General features: G+C 40.0%; 2 protein-coding genes across 9 annotated transcripts in view; one reads left to right on the plus strand and one right to left on the minus strand.

The window, feature by feature from the left end:
• LOC108613117 (uncharacterized) overlaps positions 1-25,401 on the minus strand; it is a 33,007-nt gene that overhangs the window by 2,413 nt on the left and 5,193 nt on the right. For 2 of the 8 annotated variants that reach the window (XM_089467766.1, XM_018006359.2), the window contains exons 1-12: positions 7,265-9,526; positions 5,244-5,396; positions 4,153-4,560; positions 3,693-3,790; positions 3,530-3,624; positions 3,351-3,472; positions 2,913-3,290; positions 2,622-2,849; positions 2,215-2,559; positions 1,514-2,153; positions 1,291-1,453; positions 205-309 (exon numbers count right to left, since the gene is read on the minus strand). In XM_089467766.1, the coding sequence (XP_089323892.1) occupies positions 205-309; positions 1,291-1,453; positions 1,514-2,153; positions 2,215-2,559; positions 2,622-2,849; positions 2,913-3,290; positions 3,351-3,472; positions 3,530-3,624; positions 3,693-3,790; positions 4,153-4,560; positions 5,244-5,396; positions 7,265-8,965 (4,436 nt within the window). In that variant the 5' untranslated portion in view covers positions 8,966-9,526. Of the gene's footprint in view, positions 1-204; positions 310-1,290; positions 1,454-1,513; positions 2,154-2,214; positions 2,560-2,621; positions 2,850-2,912; positions 3,291-3,350; positions 3,473-3,529; positions 3,625-3,692; positions 3,791-4,152; positions 4,561-5,243; positions 5,397-7,264; positions 9,527-25,401 lie in introns of those variants that run through there. The other 6 variants (XM_089467765.1, XM_089467770.1, XM_089467767.1 and 3 more) reach the window with 4 other exon arrangements.
• On the plus strand, positions 22,113-23,410 carry Ssk (smooth septate junction protein snakeskin). Its single transcript, XM_018006392.2, has 3 exons — positions 22,113-22,281; positions 22,641-22,837; positions 22,906-23,410. The coding sequence occupies exons 1-3, from the start codon at positions 22,231-22,233 to the stop codon at positions 23,144-23,146; spliced, it is 489 nt and encodes a 162-aa protein (XP_017861881.1). The 5' UTR covers positions 22,113-22,230; the 3' UTR covers positions 23,147-23,410.

The following is a 25,401-nucleotide window of genomic DNA, read 5'->3' on the forward strand; positions in this document are numbered from 1 at the left end:
TTCATGTTGATGGACCGTTCGTTACGTAACACATGTTGATGATGCGAGAGACATGCCATTTCATGAGACATCATGAGAATATGCAATGCAACATATATGCGAATATAGAGAATTGACACAGAGAGATATTAAACGACAATGATGCTATGTACATATGTATATTTATATTTATTTCAGTTGCTCCCGTCTTCTGTTCGGACTCACCTAGTTGGACTCGGCGGTGGATAGGAAATGCCGCGATGACTGGGCGACAACAATAAGTTACCCGAGTGACTAGTCGTTGTGCCCGGCACAAGCAATGTATTGTTACTATAAGTATGTTAAATTTCACTTTAGAACCGATCAGACCATTAATTCGCTGGACTACATTGAACTGAAGCATTGAACGAACCAAAACTCAAATCATTTGCAGCTACATTCTCAGTGGATCAACAAAGATCTAGAGATATCAAAGCGCGTGCATTTACAGAAAGCTCGCGGTTATAATTAAACTTGGGAATAAAATAAAATTTACAAAAGTATATAAATCATAAGAACATTTCTACATCAGTACGTACATATGTATATGGGAGTCTCAATAAAAGTATAAGCTATTATTTGTGTTTATTTATTTTTATTCTTAATTATTTATTTTTCTATATTAATGTCTCAATGTAAATATACTTCAATAGATCAATAACGAAATGCTAATATATAAAATTAAAAAAAAAAAAACAGGAGATACCAATTCGGTACCTGCTTTGGTACATTTGTGGAAGCCACTATAAATACTAAACTTATTTAAGCTAAGCTCTCTATTTTAGTAATTTTTAATTGTTCTCCATATTCCTATGAAATTAAAATGCAGATCACAAATGCGAAACATAAGAGAAATGTTGATTATGATGAGATCGCAGGCAAATTAGAACTTGCGGTGAGTATTTGAGGAAAAAAGCGTTGTTGATGTTGGCTTCGATGAAAGACACGAGTTAAACTTGACTTTACATTATATGTATAATAGAATATATAATATATTTATTTTAAAATTGTATGCATTACAAATAAAAAAATATATTCTAAATTAGACAAACTATGCGTATATATATAAATAGGTTTTTTTGTTTTTGTGTTTTGTTTTTTGTTGTATGTGTATAATAACATTAACGACGTATACGGACGGTCTTAAGGACTTAAACAAATGACTGGAAAATGCTAATCAGAATCAGATGAATAGTGAATACTTGTGTATGCGATTGCTTGCTCGTGTGCTTCTATGAAGCAGGAAGCTGATCATTGTCTGTGGCGACTTACGTTTGGTTATGTTGCAAGTTCAGGTTGGGCAAACTCTGGCCCAGATGGTTTAACGGCTGTACGGACAGGGTATTCGCCGATGTCGATGCGATTGTGCCAATCTTTGGCTTTGGCACGCCCCTAAGCAAGTGCTGCTTGCCCTTCGGTGCCAGGCCCTGGTTACCTGCAATTGAGTGAAAATTTAGTATCGTAGTGCTCGCTAGCGTGAACTACCTGGATTTACCCAGCAGGCTGGAGCCCTCGTCGCTGGAGAGCGAGTTAGTCTTTTCAAAGTCAACGGATATATTCCGGGAATCGTTCCACTCAACGCTGCCGCTGTGGCTGTTGTTCGCACTCGACACATGGCTGCCGATCGAGGAGTTGATGGGCGACTTGCGCACACCGAGGGAATCGCCAGTGGCACCGCCAGCGCCGCTGCTGCCGTAGCGTATGCTGTCGCCCCCATTGCCCTTCTTCAGTCTTTGGTAAATGGTCTTGGCGCGCCACAGCGCGTCGTACCAGTTCTTGGCCTCAATGCACTGCAGCGTAAAGCCCGTGGTGGCCACCTGGAACTCGTTGAGATAGACGCAGTTGAGCGTGTTGTTCTGCCCCAGATGCACGATCAGATGATCGGTCAGATATGGCTGGCGAATGACCTTGAGCGCACCCAAGCCCTTCTTGGCGATGCCCTTGCACACGAGCAGTATGTCAGTCAGCAGAAAGCAATGCACGTCGCTTTTGCCGACATTGTCTTTGAATTTGTGGTCGCCCTCCATGAACAGGTGGCGCACCTGGTTGGCGGGACAGCCGCGCATGGGAGCGCACAGATCGAACATCTGGCTGTGCTGCTTGATGAGCTTGTCCAACACCTCGTTGTTGGTGTCCTGCAATATGATATCGCTATACTACATGCACACATGGTTGTATATATTTGAGGATATCTACCACCACATCATAGGATTCGATGCGTGCCATAACACCCTTGAGGCGCTCGCTCTCCTGCCGCATCGTCAAGTGGTTGTTGACGCTGCCAACGAAGTTCTCCACGCTGTGTATCATCATGTCCATCACTTCGATGTCCTCCACATCAGTCATGTGCTTCTTGATGGCCGCCAGCAGAAGGCTGTACTTGGTCAGCCGCTGCATGGGACGGACAACGATGTCGGCCAACCGCAAGCGGTTGCACATCTTCTGCGACTCACACCAGGCCAAGTAGACAGTGAACAGGGCGTTGTTTTGATTAAGCTCCTTGCAATAAAACTGGCAGGTGCTCTGCTCCGCACAGTAAACCTAGAGATCAACACAAGATTAGATCATCAACGGGAAATAATAGATGTAAAAGTTGCTCCCACCTTGTAGGGCGCGAAAATCGAAGCGAATGCTATGAAGCCCTCTTGGAAAAAGGCATATCTCAGGGGCTCGCGTGTCCTTATGCTGTGTGCGACCATCGGATATAGATATTGAGTCCAAAACTTAATATTTGCCTCGCACACGGATCGTACGTTTGAGAACAGTCTGTGCTGATCGACATCAGTCAGCAGGCGTTCCTCCTGCACGGCCTCCAGACAGGCAAGAAAGAGCTATAAAACAATCGGAGTATAGATTGAGGATGCCCTACTACAAGGATTTAATGGAATGCTTACGTGCGTAACCGTTTGCAGGGCGTGAATGTAGTAGACCTCTGTGGTGACCAGCTCCCATATGGCCGTTTGTATCCTAATCTCGCTATCACTCATTGCATTGCTATCGACGAAGTCGCGCCACGACTTGTCCATGTTTTGCAGATAGTTCAGGGCTTCAGAGATCGCGGGATTCTCGGAGTTGAAGGCATCTGGGCGCTGGGGCACGCCGTTCTTGGCATAATTGTTGAGCAGATCGTAGAGCTGATTCTGCTGCGGGTTCTTTAGGCCGAATATGGAGGACCAACGACCGAGTATTTGCTTGCTAGGCGCATTGCCTGATTCACTAGTCTCCTCTGTTGAGGCGGAGGACAGGAGGCGTGGAGGTCGCTGTCGAGAGCCCTATAGAGAAAGAACACTCTTACAATAACTATATATGTGACAAAGTCTGTGTCAACCTACGAAGGATGCTGCCTTCTGCAAAGACTTCCGACTGCTGTCGCGTTCCGTAATAACCAGATGATGTCCAGCCAAGTTCTCAACATCGGTATGCTCGTCTAGGAGGGTTGTCATGTTCGATGGACCTATGAAGAATCAAATGCCATTTATATCAAGTATTCATATAGGCTAAGAGTATCTACCTGTATCTGGATAGCTATAAGTGGGAATATTGTCTGTAATTTTAATCTGCGAAAAGCTAAGATTTCGCCTGTGCAGCATGTGCCTCAGCGCATTTCTGTAAATAAGGAATAGGAACTCTTTGATGTATTCTTATTAAATTGACTAAGTATATCCAGGACTCACTGTAATGTTGTGCCTTTGGTCGCCGGTATGAACTCCTCGTCAGGACATGGCGATGCGTCCAGGCAAAAGGATACCGAAAAATATTCCGAGCTTGAAACCTACAGAAAGAATTTATTATTATCAAAAAGAACTCGACAGATATTAAGCCTATTTCCTGCATGGACCTGAATGTTCTAGTACCCTAGCTAGAATATATACATATGTATAAAGATATCCCGTGCCACTCATAGTTCCCTATATTATATCACAGATTATATGCCAAAAAGATCAATTTGAAGAAAGTAAATCCCCTTTATGGGCAATGATTGATGAGAGAGGATGAAAGAATAGATGTCAAAACAAAGCAGAAGGAGAATCGAATTGTTTCACATTTCGGTCTCCATTTGAGGGACCCTGCTTGAGTGCCACTCAGTCTAGACTCCTCCACAGACTCCGCGTCTTGTCTGGCTGGATGACTCACCTCGCTGCGTGTTAATAACGGTTTCTTGCGATGCATTAACGACGAACTCATGATCGTTGGGGCAACGCTCTTGGAGCCACCATAGTGACTATATGGTATCGAAGCACCTGAACCAATTGCCGACGTTTGCAAGCCATCGCTGGAATGGCTCTGCAAGGTCTTAGACGTGGGTGTTAAATAGGTTGTTCCGGTTGCACTGCTGCACGCCGGGTGTTGGGCGGAGCTGGCGCTGCAGCGAACACCTGATCCGATGCCGGCCTGACTCGGGCTGCTCGGCGAGAGCATCAGGGACGGCGATCGGCGCACATATTGTGGTGTTTGCGTATAAATCGTGGGCGGTGGAACAGTTGTGGGCGTGGTGTGTGGTTGTTGCGGCTTGGAGACCTTGGGGGCTTGTCGTAGCTCCCCCTACATGAGGTATTCGTATACATGTACGTATTTATGCAGGTATGTACGTGAGTAGAAAGTAGCATTTAGATTGGAATGGATAGTTAGAAAATAGAGAAAGAAATCAGAGTAAAACGTAGAGAGAAAGACAAAGAGAGAGAAAGAGAGTGAGTGAGAGAGAGAGAGAGAGAGAGAGAGAAGAGCATAAGCATAAGGTTTTGGCATATCTATAAGGAGAGAAACCAATCGGAATGAAAAATAAGAAATTAAATAAAAGCTAAACACTTCTAATAGAAATTTAAAAAAAAAAAATACCCAGTAAAACTATTAATCACAACTTAAGCAGCGAACATATTGTATGATGAGCGAGAGACAGAAAGTCTAGTTTCCGTTGATAAGAGGAAATCAATGAATGTCGCAGATGCGAGAAGTGGAAGTGTGGAACAAAAAACATAAATCGAAAATAATACGAATTGCTTTTTCACATTTTCACAATTTGGATGTGTGCCACTAGGGGAATGGCCAGGTGGGACGGGAGTCGGTTGGATATACATAGCATGTTGGTTGGCATACATATCTACTTGACATACACACACACGCTATATGTATGTGTGTGTGTATGTCGTATTTGGGGGCATGCAGTGTTTGAACTAAATGCCATTTGTTTTTGCTATCGTGAACTGTTTAGCCATATCTTCACTTACCGATTGCGTCTGCCGGCCAGGCGTGTCCGCTGGCGCTGACATGGCCGGGGTCGTGGAGGTCTCGGCGGTAGACGTGGGTGCGGCAGCACCGTGCTGGCAGCCTGGCACCGGCGTGTCGAGGCCATCTAAGTGGGTGAGACTTTTTGATTTCAGCTGAAATGGAATAAATGAAAGAAGTGTGTGTGTGGTTGTGTGTGAGTGTGTATGAGTGACAGAAAGACGAAATCCGCAAAGCGTCGACCCAATATCCGACATATTTATAATCAAATTGAATACGCAACTTTGTCAACCAAATCGGCATAGTTGAGTGCGTACACACACACATATACATATGTGTATATTTATGTAGTGCATAGATAACATAAAAATTAATAGCAATTAGCCGCTTTAATTTTGAAAGATTGCCTTGCTGGCCGACAATCCACAAAACCAAACCCAGATCCGTTGCCATAAATCAATGAAATGGAATGCAGGACCGTCCAAATAAAAAAATATGAAAAACGAAAGAAAAAACAATGATATACTATGCAAATTCCTGCATTTGCATGTTTCCATTTCAAGCTGATTGCACCTGAAACGAGCCTGGCCAATCAATAAAATAATATTTTATTGCGCTTGACTAGTTACAGCTTGACTACACACACACACACACGCAAGAAAATAGTAAAATAAATGAATAAAAATGATTCAGTCAGGAAGAAAAGCTCTCGAAACAAGATAATTAAAGCACTTAAAGCCCATTCGGGAGGAAAGGACGCGAGCCATTCGATTGGCAAATAAATTGATTCGAGATATGTTTGCAACAATAAATGGGCAAGTTGGGACAATTATGATGACAGCAACGAATCTCCAACTTCTGTAAAAGAAATTCCCATGTTACATTGTTAGTTTTCTTCATGGTTGTGCCGCATACACAAAAATACACTTACTCAGACTTCTGTAGTACATATGTGTGTGTGTGTGTGTAATACATAAACTAAAGAGCGAGCAGGATGAGAATCGCATTTCTATAATCGAACTTATAATTCAACAGTTCCTTTCCAGATATTTTAAGAACCAAACAGTTTAATATAGAAATAAACAAGTAAGACGGTTACAGTCGGGTGTTACCGACTGCAGAATACTCATGCACTCATACGAAACGCTGCCAGCTCCACTTTCTGTTTTGCCCCGTCCCCAATTGGGATATATATTTATATCATGTAAGACAAGACTATAGTTAGAATTCATAGAGGACTTCGTTACAGGTTGTAACTGTAATACTATAGAGGATACATTTTTTAACGATTTGTCATATCCGCTACTGGCATACATCAATTCATAGGTTATATATTAGACTTAAAATTTAACTTGAATTAAATTCAAATCACGCCCGTGATGAGAGGGCACAGCCCATCCCTATCTAATTCTACTTAAAATTGTGGACATTTATGCTTAAAACTGAATAAGCTTGTCGCTTTATCAGCCGAGGCTACACACGAGTCTATATCCCAAAAGGAATGTTTTAACTTTATGCGGACAGATGGACAGGCAGCCCAGTAGACGGACGATCATTGCACAAACCCAAACCAAATTCATAAACTCATTTCACTTTCGCGACCTAATATAAAAGTATAAGATATACGATTATTTATTTAGATAGTTTTTGTTTTTCAAAGAGCCAATTTAGCTACGTAGACAGACAGACGGAGAAGAGGCTTTAGCTACAGCATTCCGTATCCTCGGCAAAATGATAATACTGCTCTCTGCGAGGCAAAATAACAATAAATGAGAAAGTGATGACAGCTGGCGTCTCACAAACTCTTATGAAAACAAGAAGAGGAAGAAGCAGAGACAGAAGCAGAAGCACAAGTAAATAAAACAAAGAATGAAATTGAAAAGTCTTTATTCGCATGTTACAAATTGTTTTCCGGCAAAGGAAAGTGCTGTGCCATGCCGTGCATTGCCTTGCCGTGGCCCAGTGTCGCCGGTCGCTGGTCGCTGGTCGTTGGGTCCCTTGCTGGAGCTAAACACTGACTCACCTGCAGTTTGCTTGTCGGCGGCGACACGACCAGACAGATTTTCATTGTTGCACGTAAAAACTCCTCGCGCTTGCTCCTCAGGTCCGCCGGCACTGCGATTGGCGCTGATGTGGCGGGCAGAAAGGGATTCAGGTTGCGCACCAAGGCGCTCGCGTTGAGGTTCTCGGTTGGCGAGGCGGACATTTCGATTTTCTGACCCGGATTATGTTGTTGCTGCTGTTGTTGTTGCTGTTGTGGTTGTTGGGTTGCCGTTGGGCTGCTCTGCTGATGGTGCAACAGACGCGTGGGCGAGTTCAGGCTGAAGAGCTTGCGTCTATGCCGACCCGGCGTCGAGGAGGAGCTCGACGCTGGGCTGGGCGTTGGTCCCTGTGGGCAGCTAACACCGCTTTCACTGAACGTCGACTCCTGGGAGCCGGCGCGACTGTAAGCAGGCGTCGGCAGCTGCGCGGATCGCGTGCCAGTGCCCCAGCCCGTATATTTCACAGATGTCACATTGCAATCTAGCTGCAGCTCCTCGGGCTGCAGCTGGCCCTCCTGCAAGTCGTCGTCCTCGTAGGTGCTGTGGTACGTCCGTGCTGTAATTTCCGGCAGAAAGGGATTGTTCGGAGAGGTCAACGTATACTGATAGTAGGCGCCAGCATCGCCGCTCTCAATTGGCAATGTGGGGTCCACGTCGGCCTCATCCGGCATGTCCTCCTCGGGAAAGGAACCCGTGTTCAGGTCGTGCAGGCCACCAACGCCGCTGCTGCTGGATATCACATGGGCGCCCAGCTGCTCCCACTCGCCGGACGACGAGTTGAACGAGGAAGCGGTGAAGCCATCATTCGAATGGCCCTGACAGCTGCGAGAGCTCTCATTGCTGCTCCTGAAGAGAAAGTTCTGCAGGCGCGTCATCCGGACGGAGCTGCTCTCACTGGTGATGCTGCAGCTGCGGCTGGCATTGGCCGGAACAGCCGACGGCTGATCGCCCATCCGGCTGCTGCTGCCAGTTGCCAGCTGTTCCACTCGTCGCTTACCCTCCCTCTGCTCCGGCGCCTCATTCTTGATGGCGCTGCTCATCTCGCTGCCCATTTCAAGGTTCAGCTGGCTGCTGGCCCAGTGGAGTCCCTCAGCCTGGGAGCCGCGCAGTTCGCTCAGCTCAAAGTTGCTCTCCAGCGAGCTGCTGGAGTTCGTATTGGTAGTAGCTACGCTGCTCAGGTGCTGGTAGGCGTACTCCGGCGGCGTGCACTCGTCGGGGCTGTCCAGCAGGAGGGCCGCGTTGATGTGCCCTCCTAGTGCCAGGCCGGGCAGGTGCAGTTGACTGGCGACCGAAAAGGGTATACGTCCCGCTAGATTGTTGTTGTCTAGCTTGGGCAGCGGCGCCGAGCCGGAGCTCTTCGTTGGGCAATCGTCCGACGTAGATTTGACCTCCAGAGAGCTGTGCACACTGCGCCGAAATGAGCGACGCAATCGTTCAGCTAGTCTTGACTGCTTGGGGGGCTTCTCCTTTGACGGCTTCTCCTTAGCGTTGCCAAGAAGATGTACCTTCTCAGTCTTTTCTTTTCGTGTCTCCTCCACTATTTTCTCGTGCATTGGTGCGGCCTTCGAGTGCGTGCTCCACTCCGCCAATAGCTCTGATTGCGTTTCGGCGAGCTCCGTTCCTCTGGCGCGTTTCTCTGGATTGGCGTATACAATAGATAGCGCCGCAAGGCCACCACCCATTACGTTGAGACTCCTCCGTCGTGCTGCTCATAGACAGTTCGACAATTGGACAGTTCCACTTTACATGGATAGCAGTACGCACACAGGCATAGACATACAAATATATATATATGTATATTCAGCCCTGATTGGCTTCAGGATGACTCAATAGACTTAATTCGCTCTTAATTTGTAATTAACTTTACACTCATTAAGTTAAGAAGCGTTTGGTTTTCCCCAACAGAGACACAATGAATTATTCGAATTCGCTTGTGCCCTATTTTAAGTGTTAAAACTATATATTATTTATATGCATTCTATTGCTTAATTAGTTCATTTAAGTTGGTTAATTGTTGATTAGCTGTAAGTAGACAGATCACAATCAGAAATCAAATCAACGCCCCGTCGTAGCCGACTGTAACCCGGAGGGAGCTCAACTTATTATTGATAACTATCTATTATTATGGAAACTCAACAAATGAATCAAAATAACATCAAATAAACATAAGTAAGTAATTCTTGACAACTCAAAATCATTTATAACTGAGACAAATCGAGCTCCTCTCCTGGTCCGCTGGAGCGTATCCCCGGCCATTACTCACCTTAGTTAGTTTAAAAGCATTTTGATATCGGCTTATTTATACTTTTTGCGCGCTTTCTTCCTTATAGCGAGTGCCTGCCTCTTACCGTACATTTATTTTTGAAAAATTATTTGTTGCTCGCTTCGTTGCGTTACGTCTTCACACACACACACGCGCACATAAATATCTTGGATGGAGTATGCCATATGGATTTCAATTACCTACAAGAGAAAGATAGGAATAGTTCTTGAATATAAAATCAATCGAAATTGTCTTAGCTTAACCCGGCCACAGAGCATAGTTAATAAGCTAGCTATAAATAAATGTGCCACCTATTCAGACTCAAATGGAAAAGCCCCGTTCCATGGCCAGTCTCTTCTGGGCCGAGAGCCGTGCGAGGCATTTAGCATTTACCACTTGCCTCTGATGTCATTTCTATTAGCCATTTTGCACTTTTTGTCAATCATTTGATTTATACCGCTCACTCTGCCACGAAACTTTTGCTCAACCGAGAAGCAGCGGGCAGGTGAAGTGGTTCAGTGGTGCAGCCACTGGGGCCACCACCCACCCACGTAGAAGGCAGAACGCAAAGCCAATAAAAGTAGCCAGGCTAACCAAACCCTTGCCAAGCCAGGCCAAGCCAAGACGAGCCGAGCAGAGCAGAGCATATAAAAACAAAATGCATTCTTGCAAAAACAAATTGTGGTCAAGAGGCCACGACTGAGTCATACTCTATTCAGTATATAATACACAAGCAATGAAATAAATAAGTAATTAAGTAAAGAATACTTTAATTTATACTTTAATTTTCGAACCAATTAAATAAACAAATTGTTTTTAAATATAAATTATAAAAGTAAATAAAACATAGTATTTATTTAAATAATTTTATCTTATTTATTTTATTATTTAATAATTATTACTTAGCATTCATAATATTTAATTAAATTCCTGTACTGTTAATTAAGAATAATTATAAAGAAAATTAATAAAATCAAATTATTTAAATAAATAATTATTCCTACTTAATTTAATAATTTATATTCAAAAACAATTTGTTTATTTAATTATTTTCGAATTTATATATTTGTTTGTTATTTTTTGGTATCACTAATTATTCTCAATTAATATTAAAAATTATATTTACACATCATCACAGTTCAATTAATGCACTAACATAATTAGTAAAATTAATTATTAATAAATAAATAATATTTATTCCTTTTATATGTTTATTCATTTATTGATTTATTTTTTATTATTATTACATTATATAAACTTAATTATATTATTATAGTCATTATATTAGTTCATAATCGTAGTTCAGAATACCAATTAATAGCAATATTTGTCAATATTAATATTTGTTTCAAATTCAAATCTAAGCTTTGACTTTGTCGCTTGTTCAGAAAAATAGAAATATTAATGGAAAAATACTCTCTACTCAATTCAAAAGTACATCAACTGTGTTATAATTAATGGATAATATTAATATAATTTTTGCTTTTAATTTATAAAATGAATACCAATCATCAGTTGTCATAATATAGATGTACATATATTTATTCAAAATTTCGCTAATTATAAATATATTAAATTAAATTGCTTAAGTAACTTAAAAACATTAATTATATAGAAAAGCTCTACTTTGCAGTAATAATATTAATGATCGTATATGATTATGTATGTGATATATATGTATATTAATAATAATATTATTACTGCAAGGTGGAGCTCATCTATATATATATATATATAGAGAGAGAGTAGAGTATTTTCCTTTCGGTATTCCAGCTATTCCCATTCGGCTATTTCCCATTTTTGTATTCATGTAACACAAATATTGACTTGTAAAGTAATACTTTACGGTCGTAGCACACGGCTCGAGCAAGTTGAATGCTAAGGAATATATCTGGGTTATTTTTAAATATGATAAAAGAAACCTACATAAATTCTATTTATAATTCACTTTTTTTATGAAGGGCTTAAAACCATAGAAACAAGACATGCTTAATGCATTTTACACTCTCCACGCTTTGTGCTTAAGGCGAACCAGTTTCTAGACTCAGGATATAGGTAGATATGCAAGTACGTATGTATGTACGTATTTCTAAGTAGAGCTCATTAAATTTGCGGAATAGTTTTGACCTCATTGCACTTCCGTTAGGAACGGAACGGAAGGACTTGGCTGGCCTTCCTCTGAAGACTTCTTGTAGCAACTTGTGAGGAGGCTATCTACAAATTTTAATGTGTCAAAAGCTGTTGACTCCCTCGATGGACTGGAAAATTCTAAGGTTGCTTCGAAATCGATTTAAATGTTTTGCTTGCGTGTTTTGCGAGTAACCGTTACTGTTACCATTACCTTGAAGGCCTAAGTATGTATGTATGCACAGTAGATGTACAGTTAGTTCTTTATGTTGTATGTATTAAGGTGGGCCAAACTGTCTGATTCGATAATACCCTATATGCGCACACAGAATAACAATAAATGATGCTATAAAAATGCACTAAAATAGCTCGGCTCACTTTCTTATATGTCTGCTATAAATGTAACATATTATGCTCCATTCGCATCGAGACAGCTGACATGATGATACCCTGTAATTGCGAAGGCCTAGACGAGGTCGGGCAACTATTCGCCTTATGGACCTCAAATGTTGCATGTGCCGTTTGCCTGCGATACAACTCCGTTTACATTCCAATTTATGATTACAGGGTAGACGCCAATACTACTACTATATATACATTGCCTTAGGCTCGCCGTAAATTTCGCTTAGCTCATTTTGATTTTCGATAAAGCATACCACGGGGAATAGTATGCTACGTGGTGGAAACTAGAGTCGAAGTTCGACTATGCTTTAACTACCAATTTAACGAAGAGCCAGAAACAAACTTGGACGAATTTAATAAGCGCTTTGTTGTGCAACGTAAACTTTTCTTTTCTTTCTTTTTTTTTTTTTTTTTTTTTTTTTTGCCTTTGCCTTTGGTTTCTTTTTTTCGGGCTTGCCAACGAACAGGATGTTTGCAGGACATTTTACTGCTTATTAACGCCGTGTGCTCATTTCATGGAAGCTCTTCAAGAATAAAAGTAATAATAAAGCCATGAAGACTTTGACAGGCGAATCTTATTTATGTAAAGAAGCTCGCAAATTCATTAAATTCTTAAAGTTGCGAGTCTATTCTTTGTCAAAGAAGTGAAAAGTAAACAAATATTTACAAATGAGAGCACATATATATAAATATATATATGTGTGTGTGTGTGCATGCATATTCCTATATCTGAGGGCATTTATCTAATTAAATAGCTTTACTTCAAACGAATGTATAATTAATTTGCCATTTTACAGCGTATTTGCTGGTCGAGCACTGTCAATTTGAGAGTTTTCATTTTATAATAATGGCAAGAAGGCACGCAACACGACAGGAAATTGGATGCACTCTCTAGCCGAACAGGAAAACTATTCCGCGGCGGGGCCACACAGTGCTGGAAAGCCAATCAGCATCATTATTATTATTACTTTCTATAAGAGAACAAAAGAACTACTTCACAGCTCACAAAAGTTAGAGTTTGCTTTAGCTTTTGCCCGATTTGCATATTTTTCGTTCGCCCCAGAGCCAGCGATAACGACGAATAAAACGTCCGATGGCACAATTTGCTAATTATATAATATATATAGCCAGCGCATTGTGGGTTCAGTTGCTGAATCGACAATACCCTGTTGACCCGAGACTCTTCTCTGATATCCCAACTCGTCTCAGGCCTTTGCTAACTTTCACGTATTTCGAAACTGTTTGGGATGCTTCCCAAATTCGGTGCCAAAGGCAAATTAATTCGCTTCAGCAGACGAATTGTCAGACAATCAAATATCATATTTAAAATTAGAAAATTTCGCTTTCGCGCGCGCGTTCTTCCCTTCTTGCATTGTCTTACGTCATTTAATGTAATTCACGGTGACTTTGCCGCAGCGTTGGCAAGGCTAGGGCCCCTGTATGTGTCATCATTATCGCCCTCGCCTCACGTGGCACCACCTCTGCCCCTGGCCCTGGCCCTAGTTCCTGCCCCTCCCCATGCTCCTGACTCTGTCTCTGCCTCTGGCCGTGCCTCTGCTGCTGCCTCTGTCTCTGCCCCGCCCCGCCAACCGCTTCCACTCCCTTCATCCGAGCCTGATGGCCCTTCCAAGCCTTGCCAATACCAAAATCGATCGTTGTGGTTCCTTTTCGTGAAAAGCTATATATTTGTTATTGTTGTTGCTGTTTCTTTTTCGCATTCGCAGCTATTTTTTGTTGTTGCTGCTCTGCCCTGTCTGATTCTACGTTATTGTTGTAAAAAAAGAACAGCAACAGCAACAACACAACAACAACAGAATAGAAAAAATTTACGTAAGTCGTAGGTGGCCCAAACCTCAGATGCCACAGAAATGTTGCACACGCAAATTTGAGTTGCTCGAACGTCCGTGCTGTCCAAAGTTGCCTTTGTTTGCCAATTTTTATGAGCTCCTTCTGCCAGCACCTACCTGGTCAAATTCTTCACACGCCTCGTGCATAAATACACCCAAAAACACACACACACACATACGCAACACCTGTAGACTAATTAATGACAAATTTCTCCAGCTACGTGTGTGCGTAAATTGGTATATAATAAAATAAGAGCGTTACGCCCTCCCAAATTCCATTTGTTTGCAAATTGTGTTAACGTTGATTTAAGGTGATTCAATTAGTTTCCCTAAAATTGTGAAATTATGGTCGAGCTGCTTAGACCGGCTGAGTGAGCGCACGTCTAAGAATGTAAATGGTTTCTATTTAAGCGCAATTGATAATTATAATGCCCACAGGGCTCCCCTGCCAAATTATTTATCACCCAATACACGTCTTTTGGCTAGCCGAGAAGACTATGCAAATTGCGACTTTTAATGATGGTTTCACACTGAACTGAATGTAATTACGATGCTTTAGGGAACTGCCTGGAAAGGCATCTACTCCCCATCAATTAAAGACGCTTAATGCGCGGCCTCTTTATTGTTTTACCACATTGCGTATATATCCAACTATAAAGTATTTTTGTTATTCAAGCATCAATTCCATGTAAATATATATGCTCTGAATACTCCAACTGGACTCCAACTACTTATTACTGCTCCATTACTGTTCTATAGGTCCTATATGCACCTATATGCACGCTTAAAAACGTGTTTAAATTTGAGCTGACTAACGGTTAAGGCCAGCCTAGTGCATAAAGTTTCGATGATATACTCAGCTTTACCCACGACTTCTGTACCGCTACATATACATATATATAATCTATAGTGCGATAGTCATATCTCATATATTATATTCAATAAAATAAATTTTGTAATAATTTTATCCGTTAGGACGATGTAAATTTTAATTTAATATATTTTTTTGTTAATATATTTTCAAGAACAAAATTAGCTGAATAAGTGTTAAAAACTTTAAGTTTAATTTGGGATTGACTAAAAACGAATATGTATGCTAATATTTTAGGCTCGGACAATACAGAGCATACCTGTACAGATTTTGAATATTTAAGTCCTCTGGGATATTGAAAGGTTTGATAATAGATCAAACCAAACCATTGCGCCGATATGATTCAAATTTTGCAAACATTCAAATATAATAATACAAAACAAATAAATGAATAAAATATGTAAAACCAAAACTATTTTTTGGAGCACGAACGAAATTCTCTCTTCTATAGATTATATCGTTAATCTATTAACAACACACTATAATAAATAATGATCCTTCAGCCCAGCGAATGGGAAAATGTTGAAGTGGGCAAGGCCAATATGCTCTTATCACTCAGCTTACGAAGTATACGAGTTTATTAAATTTTGCCTACTCAGCTAATACGAATTTTCGATTCATAGGGTAATCGGAACATTCATTGTCAATCTTCGCAATCTATATGCCATACATATGGTAATACAATAATATAATCTATATGCCATACATATGGTATTGCATTCATATGCTAACACCCTATTAAATTTTTAACGTAATGCGGTTGTAAATCCGCAGAAGATATCTTTGCATATCCCCAATGTGCCCAACATCGTAAAAGGAGCTTACACAAAGCCAAAACTGTACCAGGAGTTAGCTGACAATTTGTCTTGGGTCCTTATCAGGGGCCTCAAAAGTATGAAAACATATAAAATATGGGTAAACAGAAGATACGTGATGTTTGCGTATAATTTCAATGTTTAGTTAAAGTGTGATAAAAATTAATTAAAACATTCATTGCATTTTATGATATCCTGTTTGGCTATGGCCACATTCATAAATAACAGTACAAATATTTATGCTTTGGTTTGTTGTCGAAAAATTCCACCGACCGCCCTGCCCGAAAAATGCGGCAATATTTCTCAAATTAAATTTGATTTATGACTTTTGTCCCATCCACAGCCGCAGCCACAGCCACAGCAGGAGCAGGAGCCGGAGCCGGAGCCGGAGCCAGAGCAGGAGCTGGAGTCAGAGCAAGGAGCCGAGGACCAAAACGTAATATTTACCAGTCGCGCTTCGAGCTGGAACTGGACATGTCTTCGTGATACTTGTTTGTATTTACTTTGACTCTCATCAGGTGCCCATATGAATGAGGGGGGGAGACGTGCTGACGTCATCGCTCGCACAGCCTCCAAAGATGTCTGATATGGCCATTGAGGCCATACGGCAGACATGACCGCAAAGAGAGCAGGAGCAGACAAAATCTCTTTGTGTGTACCGACTGGGTGCACTGCGCGAAAATGCGTGCACGAAGATGGAACATGATTACGTAATCTAATTATAGCTTGCGTAACATTTCATTTCAAATTGTATTAAAAACTGAGCATATGAAAGCAACAAAAGAAGTCTTTAGCTTCTAGCGAATCTAATATTGAATATATTTGAGCAGTTTACTCGGTTCACAAGAGGAGTAAAAGATTTGATTTCACATTCTTTGTTAATATCTCATAAACATGTATATTGTTTTATCCGCAAACAATTTGAAATTTTGAAATAAAACGTTTTGCATTGAAAATATATGCAAATCAGTGAATTTCGATTATTTCGCTTATATTCTGTGTGTCTTTTGCTCAAGATGCATGAAATATTTGAAGGCTCTGTGGCTGCAGGCTCCCAGAGTGCCTCGCTCCTTGGCTCCCTGGCTGCCTGGCAGCTGGCTGACCTTTCCAAGCTGTGCGCTCGTAAAGATTCTCGTATGGCTGGCAGCAGCAGGAGGAGGAGCGTAGCGCGTGCCTGCTCATAAATATTTTTGTTCATTTTTTTTCTCTTTCTTTTTTTTTTTTTTTTTTTTTTTTTGTGATATTCTTTCATATATTTTTATTTTGTGCGCGCTGGTCGGCAGGTGCTTAGTTTTATTGCAGCCTGTCTACGCTTTCACCTTGCGAATCGAATTGAGTTTCAGAGCATGAAGCCAAAACATCACTGGAGGCCAATTAAAGAGGCCGTTCAAGTCCACGCTGGCGGACTTAACTGCTGCCAAACGTAATTAGCATCTAAATGCATTGACGAGTCACGGACAGCAGCAGCAGCAGCAGCAGGCGCTATACTATATATACTCATCGGGCATCTAATGCATATTACAGCAGCCAGTGTGCCAGAGAGACATACATATGTATGTGTACATGTACGTGTATATGTGCTTATATGGCTGTGTGCAGCGCGGATCGCGTGGGCTGCACCAATAAGTATGCTGCATAAAATGAAATTGGGTTATGCATATTTGAAAGGATTCGTACACCTTACTAGGGCTTGCTGCATACATACATGCACACATATATGGCTGAGGCAAGCATGCATATAAAGTACATTGTCATCGCCATAGACATCGCCCTCGTCGTGCACAACAACAGCAACAGCAGCAACAACAACAACAAATCTAACTAAATCTCATCATTTAACAGCTCATTTATTAGCGAGCGTAATCGATATTATTTATCATATTTATGCCGGCATCGTACACTTTATACAATGACTAATCTCCTGCATGCATATGTATGTACTATTATAATAAGTAATAAATTATAACAGACTGAATTAAATGATCAAAGTGACCAAACAAGCTACAGCCAAACCTACATCGTCCTTAATCAAATACGTTTTTATGTTGTTATGCATGCACATAAGTGGTAATATATGTAGGTTGTCAATCCGGCTTTCCTTCCTGCCCCTGCCAGCGTGTGGGCCGACGGCTGCTGCTCCTCCTGCCGATGCTGCTGCGGCTGCTGATTCTGATTCCGATTCCGATTCATCCCGTCACTATTCACAACAAATCACTTTATTCACCCACTTGCATCTGAATCGAGAAATCAGTTATTCCTGTTAATTGCATTAGGGCTTACGGCCGCCAATAACTACCGTATTTACATGGCCATCAGGTTGGGATGCAGATTCTGGAGGCATTGAAAGGTTTTTGATTTTGTTATTGTTAATGTTCTGTGTGTGTGGGTGTTTTTTTTTTTTATTATTTATATAATTTCGTTATTCAGCGCGCTGCCTGCAGAACTTGTAATTCATTACATATACACTCGTACATATAAGTATTACGCTGCACTTAGGTTTGTTTGTTTTTGGTTTTTATTTGTTTTACTTTCATTTCGTTATTTTTATTTTATTTTTATTTTTTTCAGCTGTTCCCCGCGCAAAAACAACCACAGCCACAACAACAACAGCACAAGCACAAACACCAACACCAACAACACAAAAACAGAACGTAATCGTTGTGCGAATGCAGAGAACTCGTAGTCCTAGGACGTGGGACGTGTCGTGGGTCGCGAAAGTCCTTTGGTTGTCCGCACAGCGCGACGTACCGCAACGAACTAAAGCGGCGGAGGACATATCGGTTCGTTTAAAGGACGAGGGCGACGAACATGGCATTGGCAGCGTGAAAGCTGAGAAAACACACACGCTTGATAAGGATAACGGCGTCCAAGGACATTCGAAGAGAACTTTCGCAGATTGCCTTTCAATTGACACGCATGCAACTCTCTCTTAACTCACTCGCCTGCCCCTGCCTCTGAGGGATGATTTGTGGTCGAAGACGCAACCATTTCAAACATTTCACCTTCAATCTATGCGAGTTTTTGCACTGAATGACAAAGTCTAGCCGAGACTGCTCGGCCTGCAGATGCCCTGCATGACGAGGCAACGTAATACAGAGCTAGTAAAATAATTTTATATTTATTTATCTATTTTATTTCAAATTATAATATAAGACAAATATTTCATTTAACTTTCTACTGCATATGCTAGTAAAGCCCTTCCTCAATTACTTTTCGAGCACGACTCGCCTGCCAGCAGCGAAGAGACGCTGCGCTCTCTCGCGCTCTCTTGCGCGCGCTCTTAAATGCGGGAGCTTTCGGCGAGCTTTTCGCGATAAGCCATTGGTAAACAAACGCTACGTTCATTCATGGAAACAGCAACAACGAATTTTGTCGTGCCCAGCGCGAAAATATAAACATTCCGACATACATACAAACATATACACAAACATATATATGCACAAATATTTATATATATATACACACACACATGTGTGTTCATATATGTATGTATGTATATGTTTGTATTTTTATATAGACGCCGATTTGCAGATTCGGTCGACTCAAAAGAAATAATCAAAATAAAATATGCTGAAAAGCTCAAACCACGGCGCCATGTGCCATTGGCTATGAGTCATGCCGCTTGGCCCGACTTACCGTAAATCATGGTTCGCACTTTATAGAGCCCTCGAATCAAATTATTGATGTGCAGCCACAACTTACGGGATGACAATTTTACATAATTAATTACAGCCATAACGAAACATTTTTTCTAAATTTTGACAATACTTCAAATTGATGTACAATCGAAATAAAAATACATACATATGTATATGCATATAAGTGCTGGTTTATATATAGTAGTGTGCATAGCCTCTATGGAGATCATTATAAATTCAAAGTTTATGCAAATATATATTAGCACAGATATTTATTTATACCTATATACACATGTTTCCATGTCCGTCGGCCCACTACACATGTGAGATGCCCCTGCATTTGTATTCATTTAGTCATTCAAATACTCGTTGTTGTGACACGCCTCGAAAGCTCTAAACGCCGCCTACTGCGCCAGCGCTTATTGTTATTCCTTGGTTGATTACGAGGGGCGTTTGAAAAACTTGTGCGTAGACAAATCCTTTGGGGAAATATTGTTTTTAGAGGGTGTGATATGTGTTTAAAGTTAAAACTACTTAGCTTACTTGAATGACTGATTGACGGACTGTTTAACAAAGGTCCGTAAAGTGAAGGTCAAAGTGGAAGCCAGAAACTACTTTAAGTTTATCAAACTAATTTTTATGTTTTAATTTATTTATAAATTATTAAAAATAGTCGAAAAGCTCTGCATGCTGCACAGATGTGAGAGGGATTACGACACCATTTGCTCATATATATATATATATATATATAGATATCATACAGATATTTCCCAGTAATCTGTTGAGCTGCCCTCGTATGTGCCGGCTTTTACTACACACTGTGCCAGCGGCACAAGCAACAATAACGACAACGACAATGCCGTGATTCATCGCAAAACTCAGCGAGACATATAAAATATATATGTACATGTTTATATACAATATACTACACAGATACAATACAAATATATATAGAAATATATAAGTATGTGCATGTATCCATATAAGATTCCAAAATTAAAGTCTCTGTTTGAAGTGCATGCATTCGAATAAGCGTGACCGGAGTTTGCCTCCGATTTTGCAGCTGCTAATTATGTGCGAGTGTAAAAATAAAACTTGGAGCAACAGCAATTGGGATTGCAAAAGTGGGACAGCTCCTAGCACCAAATCACTATTTAATGGTTAAGTCTAGGTCTTGTGCTTAAGAGAAATTAGCAAAACTTTAGTTTTTAGTTAGCGATTTGGCAGTATTAAGAATAGATATTTATAGTTCTCCATTTAACCAGGACTAAACTGTACTTAACCTAAGCATCATATAAATATATCTTTACATAATATATATCTATAAATAAATGAAGTGTAACTTATATAGCAGAGCTCTACAACTCTATAAGAGAATCAAAACGGCGGCAAAATGAAATAATCTGTTCTGGTTTTATTTATAGCAATAATACTGAAACGAGTTTCTAGAGCGCAGCTCGCTTTGTGTCCAAGGTTAATCGATTTGAAGGTCTGCAGTTGCCAAATATTATATTTATCAAAATGAGCTGAGAAAACAAAGTGTTATCAATGGACAACAGAAGCGCTAAGTTTTGGGTTGCCTTTTGAATGTTGATTCCGGCAAATTTTCAAGATCAGACTGAGTTATATTGGTAGGCCTCTACATCTTATATAGAAACTCATATAAATATAATTATACAACATAATTATTATTAATTTAAAAAAGTCATTTGCAGAACCATAAAAAAAAGTGCTCTTCCAGTTACACATATGAGCAGTGAATAATAAAATTTGATTTTTAAGCACCTTAAAATATTAAATATAATTTTGTGTGTTTAAAATTTTTTAGAATTTTTGTTTTTTATTTTTATTGAAGCTTTAGCGCATATTGCTGAAGCCCTCAACTAATTAGTCGGTTAGTATGCCGGAATTATTTATTTAAACCTAATTATATTTAAATATCAGTTGAGAATCTAATGATCCAGAGGATGATTTAGTGTTAACACTGCTATGATAAATTTTTTTGTATGGTATTATATTCCAAAGAGTTTTGAAAAGTTATGTAAAAATTTAATTTTAAAATTGAAAAACAAAATTATTTAATAAACTTTTTTATATTAGAGAAAATACAACCAAGTTAACTCAATCCAGAAAGAGTTCTTTAAGAGATATTCGCAACCTAAATACCAAATAAAGCGCTAAATATTTAAAAAGTATTTATTTATTATTATTATTATTTATTTATTTATTATTATTATTATTATTATTATTTTTTTTTTTTGTAAGTCCAGCTGCTTCTATTTAATGGATAAAATTAAAATTCATTCATTGAGAAAAAAAAGTACAATTAAACTGAGTTAATTTAAAAATTCTTTGAGGCTAAATTGAGCCTATAAAAGAATTGCAATTGTTTGCTTTGCCTTTAATTTGAAAGCGCCTTTATAAGAAAATTTGGATTCAGCCGAATATTATTACGCGAGCTGAAGAACAACTAAGCGCCGTCAATGATGACGTAACTAGCTTTATTTCCGGCGCGCGGAATGACGAGCTTGTCGCTGTGTGGTTGGCCATGATTAATACTTTCCGAGGTATATAGAGTATATAGTACATATGCAGGAGTTATACTGCAAACAGAAATACAGAGAGAGAGAGAGAGAGAGAGAGAGACTAATAGGTCGACATAACGGAGTTTAGTCCGATAAGGCATGACAGTTCCAATTGCGATAAGATAACGAGGCGAACCGGCGCATGCGTAGGCGCAACAGCAACACATTCGGCACAGGTTAAAGCGATTTCGAAACGCACTTGTAATCTGGTCGCCTTATCTTATCGGGGCACCTGGCCAAGAGATTGCAAAAGCTACAAATTCCTGTCACTTGTTTTCAAGTTTTTATCTGCTGAGTATTCAGTTGAGTAGCGACAACCAAACGAATACGAACTCAAATTCGAATAGAAAACGAATACAATTGGAGTGTGTGAATATATAGAGAGAACAAACAATAAATATGGTATCTGTGGAAACAATTGGTTCGATTTTCATCAAAGCACTTAAGCTGGTAAGCCTTGAGTTCAATATTTAATAGATACTAAGTCCTGGCCGCTCAGTGACGAATTTTTGCCCAGCTTGGCTTGGAAAAATGTTGAGCAATGCGACTAACTCTGCTGGCCTTATCGGCCTTATCTGTGCCTGTGCCTGCCTGGGGTGGGTTACTTGTTCGTAATATTACTCATGTATACGAAAAGCACAAAATTAAAAGCGGGTCGTGAGTGCGCAATAGGTCTAGCGAAAGCTCCACAGGGCGGGGCCAACGAAAGATCGTTACAAGGTCTGATTCATTAGCCATTGGAAATAGCAGCTAAACCAAGCCAAGTTAATTATGAACATTTACATTCGATTTATACTCAACCCTTGCAGATCATCAATCTGGTGGTGATCTTCCTATATCGTTGGGGCGATGGCGGCGAATTCCTGGGCATTGGCGGCACCTGGAATCTGAACGAGGAGAAGAGCGCCGATGCGGAAATCGTGGCCTCCGGTGTGATGGTCGGCTTCTTAATATACACGGGGTGCCACACAATTGCCTACTTCTTTGGCACCACCAAGCACAAGGGGTAAGCTCAGCTCTGAATCCTCTCTATCCGCTCGACCCACTCTAATTCGAATTCCCTTGCTAACCTAGCGAGCTGTGCGACACCATCATGAATGTGGTGGGCACCTTTATGTGGATCGCCGTGGGCGGTGTGGCGCTGCACTACTGGAAGGGCTACATGTCCGACGAGGGCTTCCTCTATGTCAACTCGGAGCGTCAGGTGGGCATCGCCATGGGCTCGCTGTGCGTCATCGAGGGCGCACTGTATCTGCTGGACACCGTTCTGGCCTGCATACACTACTCCAAGGGCGACACCGACTACACGCAATGAGCAGGCAGCGAGAGTGAAGCGTCGCTGGAGCAACTGCCGAATAACTGACAACATATTTTTTCCATTTTTACAAAATTCAGTTAACTCTAAGTTCAAATTAGTTTTTAATCTACTTATCGAGCCTCTCGCGTATGATTCGCTCGTTTATCGTCGTATCTTATTTACCCACTAGCAAGCCATTTAGGTTTCGCTTCAGCTATACACGTTGGCTAATACAAATTGCTAAGATCAATACAATGAAACAAACAAACAAACAAACCACAATTGATTGTGTTCATATTTGAAAGGGAAATATGGCTATAATGTACATACTATATATCTCACAGAAAACCTGGCTTACATATTGAGATTTGTGCTTTGTATTTGGCGTTCAGTTATTATAAATTCTAAACAGCTCGTGCGTGTGTTTTATAGGTCTTGTAACCTTCCCTGAACTAGCTCAGTTGCATCTTTAAGCGACATTATTATTCAAAGCGTTGTCCGCTCGCCATAAAAAGCGAAATATTTTATGTTTTACCTGTAAAGGTACATACCCGTATATATATACGAGCGTAAGTATATAAGCAAAGGGTTGTCTGTATACGGATCAAGGCTGTAAACAGGTTTCGAGCTAAGCCGCTTAGAATCCGCAAATCTAATGTATTTCTGAAGAAATCAAATCTGTGAAACTGCTCTAAGCACTCAATTGAATAATCTCTGTCTCCTGTTGATGGATATTTCAAAAAGAAGTTTTCTTAATCCGGCTAATGCAGAATGCTTTACATAAGCTTTATTTTTAATTTTTTATACTGCAGGCTCTATGGCAAAATATGAAACGAATGTCCAAGTGGATTCCTAGCAACCGTCAAAGATTGAGGGAAGTATCAATAAAAAGCTTGAAGATGACGTTACTATGACTAATTGCGATTTGTTGGCTTCCATGAGAAAGCTTCTAAATTGATAAGCTTTGCAAAGTTTTCTTATTCATATGTTCGATAGGACTATAAGAGCTTGGAATCATGCTTGGTATATTTTGATACTTCATAATGAAGTTTTTTAATGCTAATGCTGATGGGGAACACGGACAACCTGTTGTTGATGATGATGAAATAGATGTTGCTGATGATAATGATGATCTAATTAACAAGATCAATTACTCACATCATCATTATTATCGAAATCTTAGTAACAATCATCATTATCTACAGTTCCAATATCATCAATGTCAGCATTCACTCAAATCATCATCATTACAGTTATTATTGCCAGTATTATTAATATAATTGATTGTAAATACTTAATTATAAATATTTAAAAGTTTTACCAGGCGAAGCACTGCACTACGACTGACTGATAGGAGGTCAGGGATGCGACTGAACAAAATTGATCGTTGCTTCACCCTTTTATAGGAGACAACTCCACTGCGAGTAGAGCGTATTACTCTTTAGTCTTACTCTTGTTGTGCACACTCACGGAGGGAAAGAGCTTATTGGTTTTATGCGATTTCCGTGTTGCTGTTCATCTGTCTGACCGTATGAATATGAACTATTTTAACGCAATTGAAGCCAGACGCTTAAAATGTAGAATGCTTCCATTGACAACCTAAGATCGAAATTTTATGGTAGAGCATAGCAAATGCGGTAAAACTGTATATTTTAGAGTTCTAGTTGAAAATTCAAATTTTAACGAATACGTTATACACATATACGTTATAAATATAAATTTCAAGCCTCTTAAATAAAAACGTTTCTGAGATTTTGCGATTTGCCGCGCCCCCGGTTTAGTGGAGTTTATTTTTAAAATGAACTAAAAGCCAAATCAGTTGAAAACTTGGAGTAACGTACATTTCGGGTCAGGATAACTTCTATAAATCTCTAAGTACTTTAGTACGCAATTGATTAAAAATAGGTGGACTTAAATAAACTTTTTACAACTTTGCTTGCAACATATATTCCTGCAGATATGTTCCTAAGACCAGTAATACCTTAAAATATTCAAAGCAAGAGAGTATCTAACAAATATTTATAATCATAAAGAAATAATATTTATATACAGTCGAGTATCGAAAATTCGCACCCCGTTAAATCGAAGAACGGGATAAAACGAACAAAAATTATATTCCCCTAAAAGAAATTCGTTCCCAATATTCCTTGATAATTTGAATGTCTGTGTAAATCGAAAAATAAAATTTATCCCCTTGCCATTTTCAGTTGTCGGGATTCTATTGTACTTACAATAAAGATAATACGGACAATAAATATATTGTATATAATAAA

The sequence above is a fragment of the Drosophila arizonae genome, chromosome 4, assembly GCF_054131065.1.
Source record: "Drosophila arizonae isolate 15081-1271.41 chromosome 4, UAZ_ARI_1.0, whole genome shotgun sequence".
Taxonomy (NCBI): Eukaryota; Metazoa; Arthropoda; class Insecta; order Diptera; family Drosophilidae; genus Drosophila; species Drosophila arizonae.

Coding starts and splice junctions, on each gene's coding strand:
- Ssk (XM_018006392.2), top strand. CDS start 22,231: ATGGTATCTGTGGAAACAATTGGTTCGATTTTCATCAAAGCACTTAAG. Junction 22,282..22,640: donor TCATCAAAGCACTTAAGCTG/GTAAGCCTTGAG, acceptor CAACCCTTGCAG/ATCATCAATCTGGTGGTGAT. Junction 22,838..22,905: donor GGCACCACCAAGCACAAGGG/GTAAGCTCAGCT, acceptor TTGCTAACCTAG/CGAGCTGTGCGACACCATCA.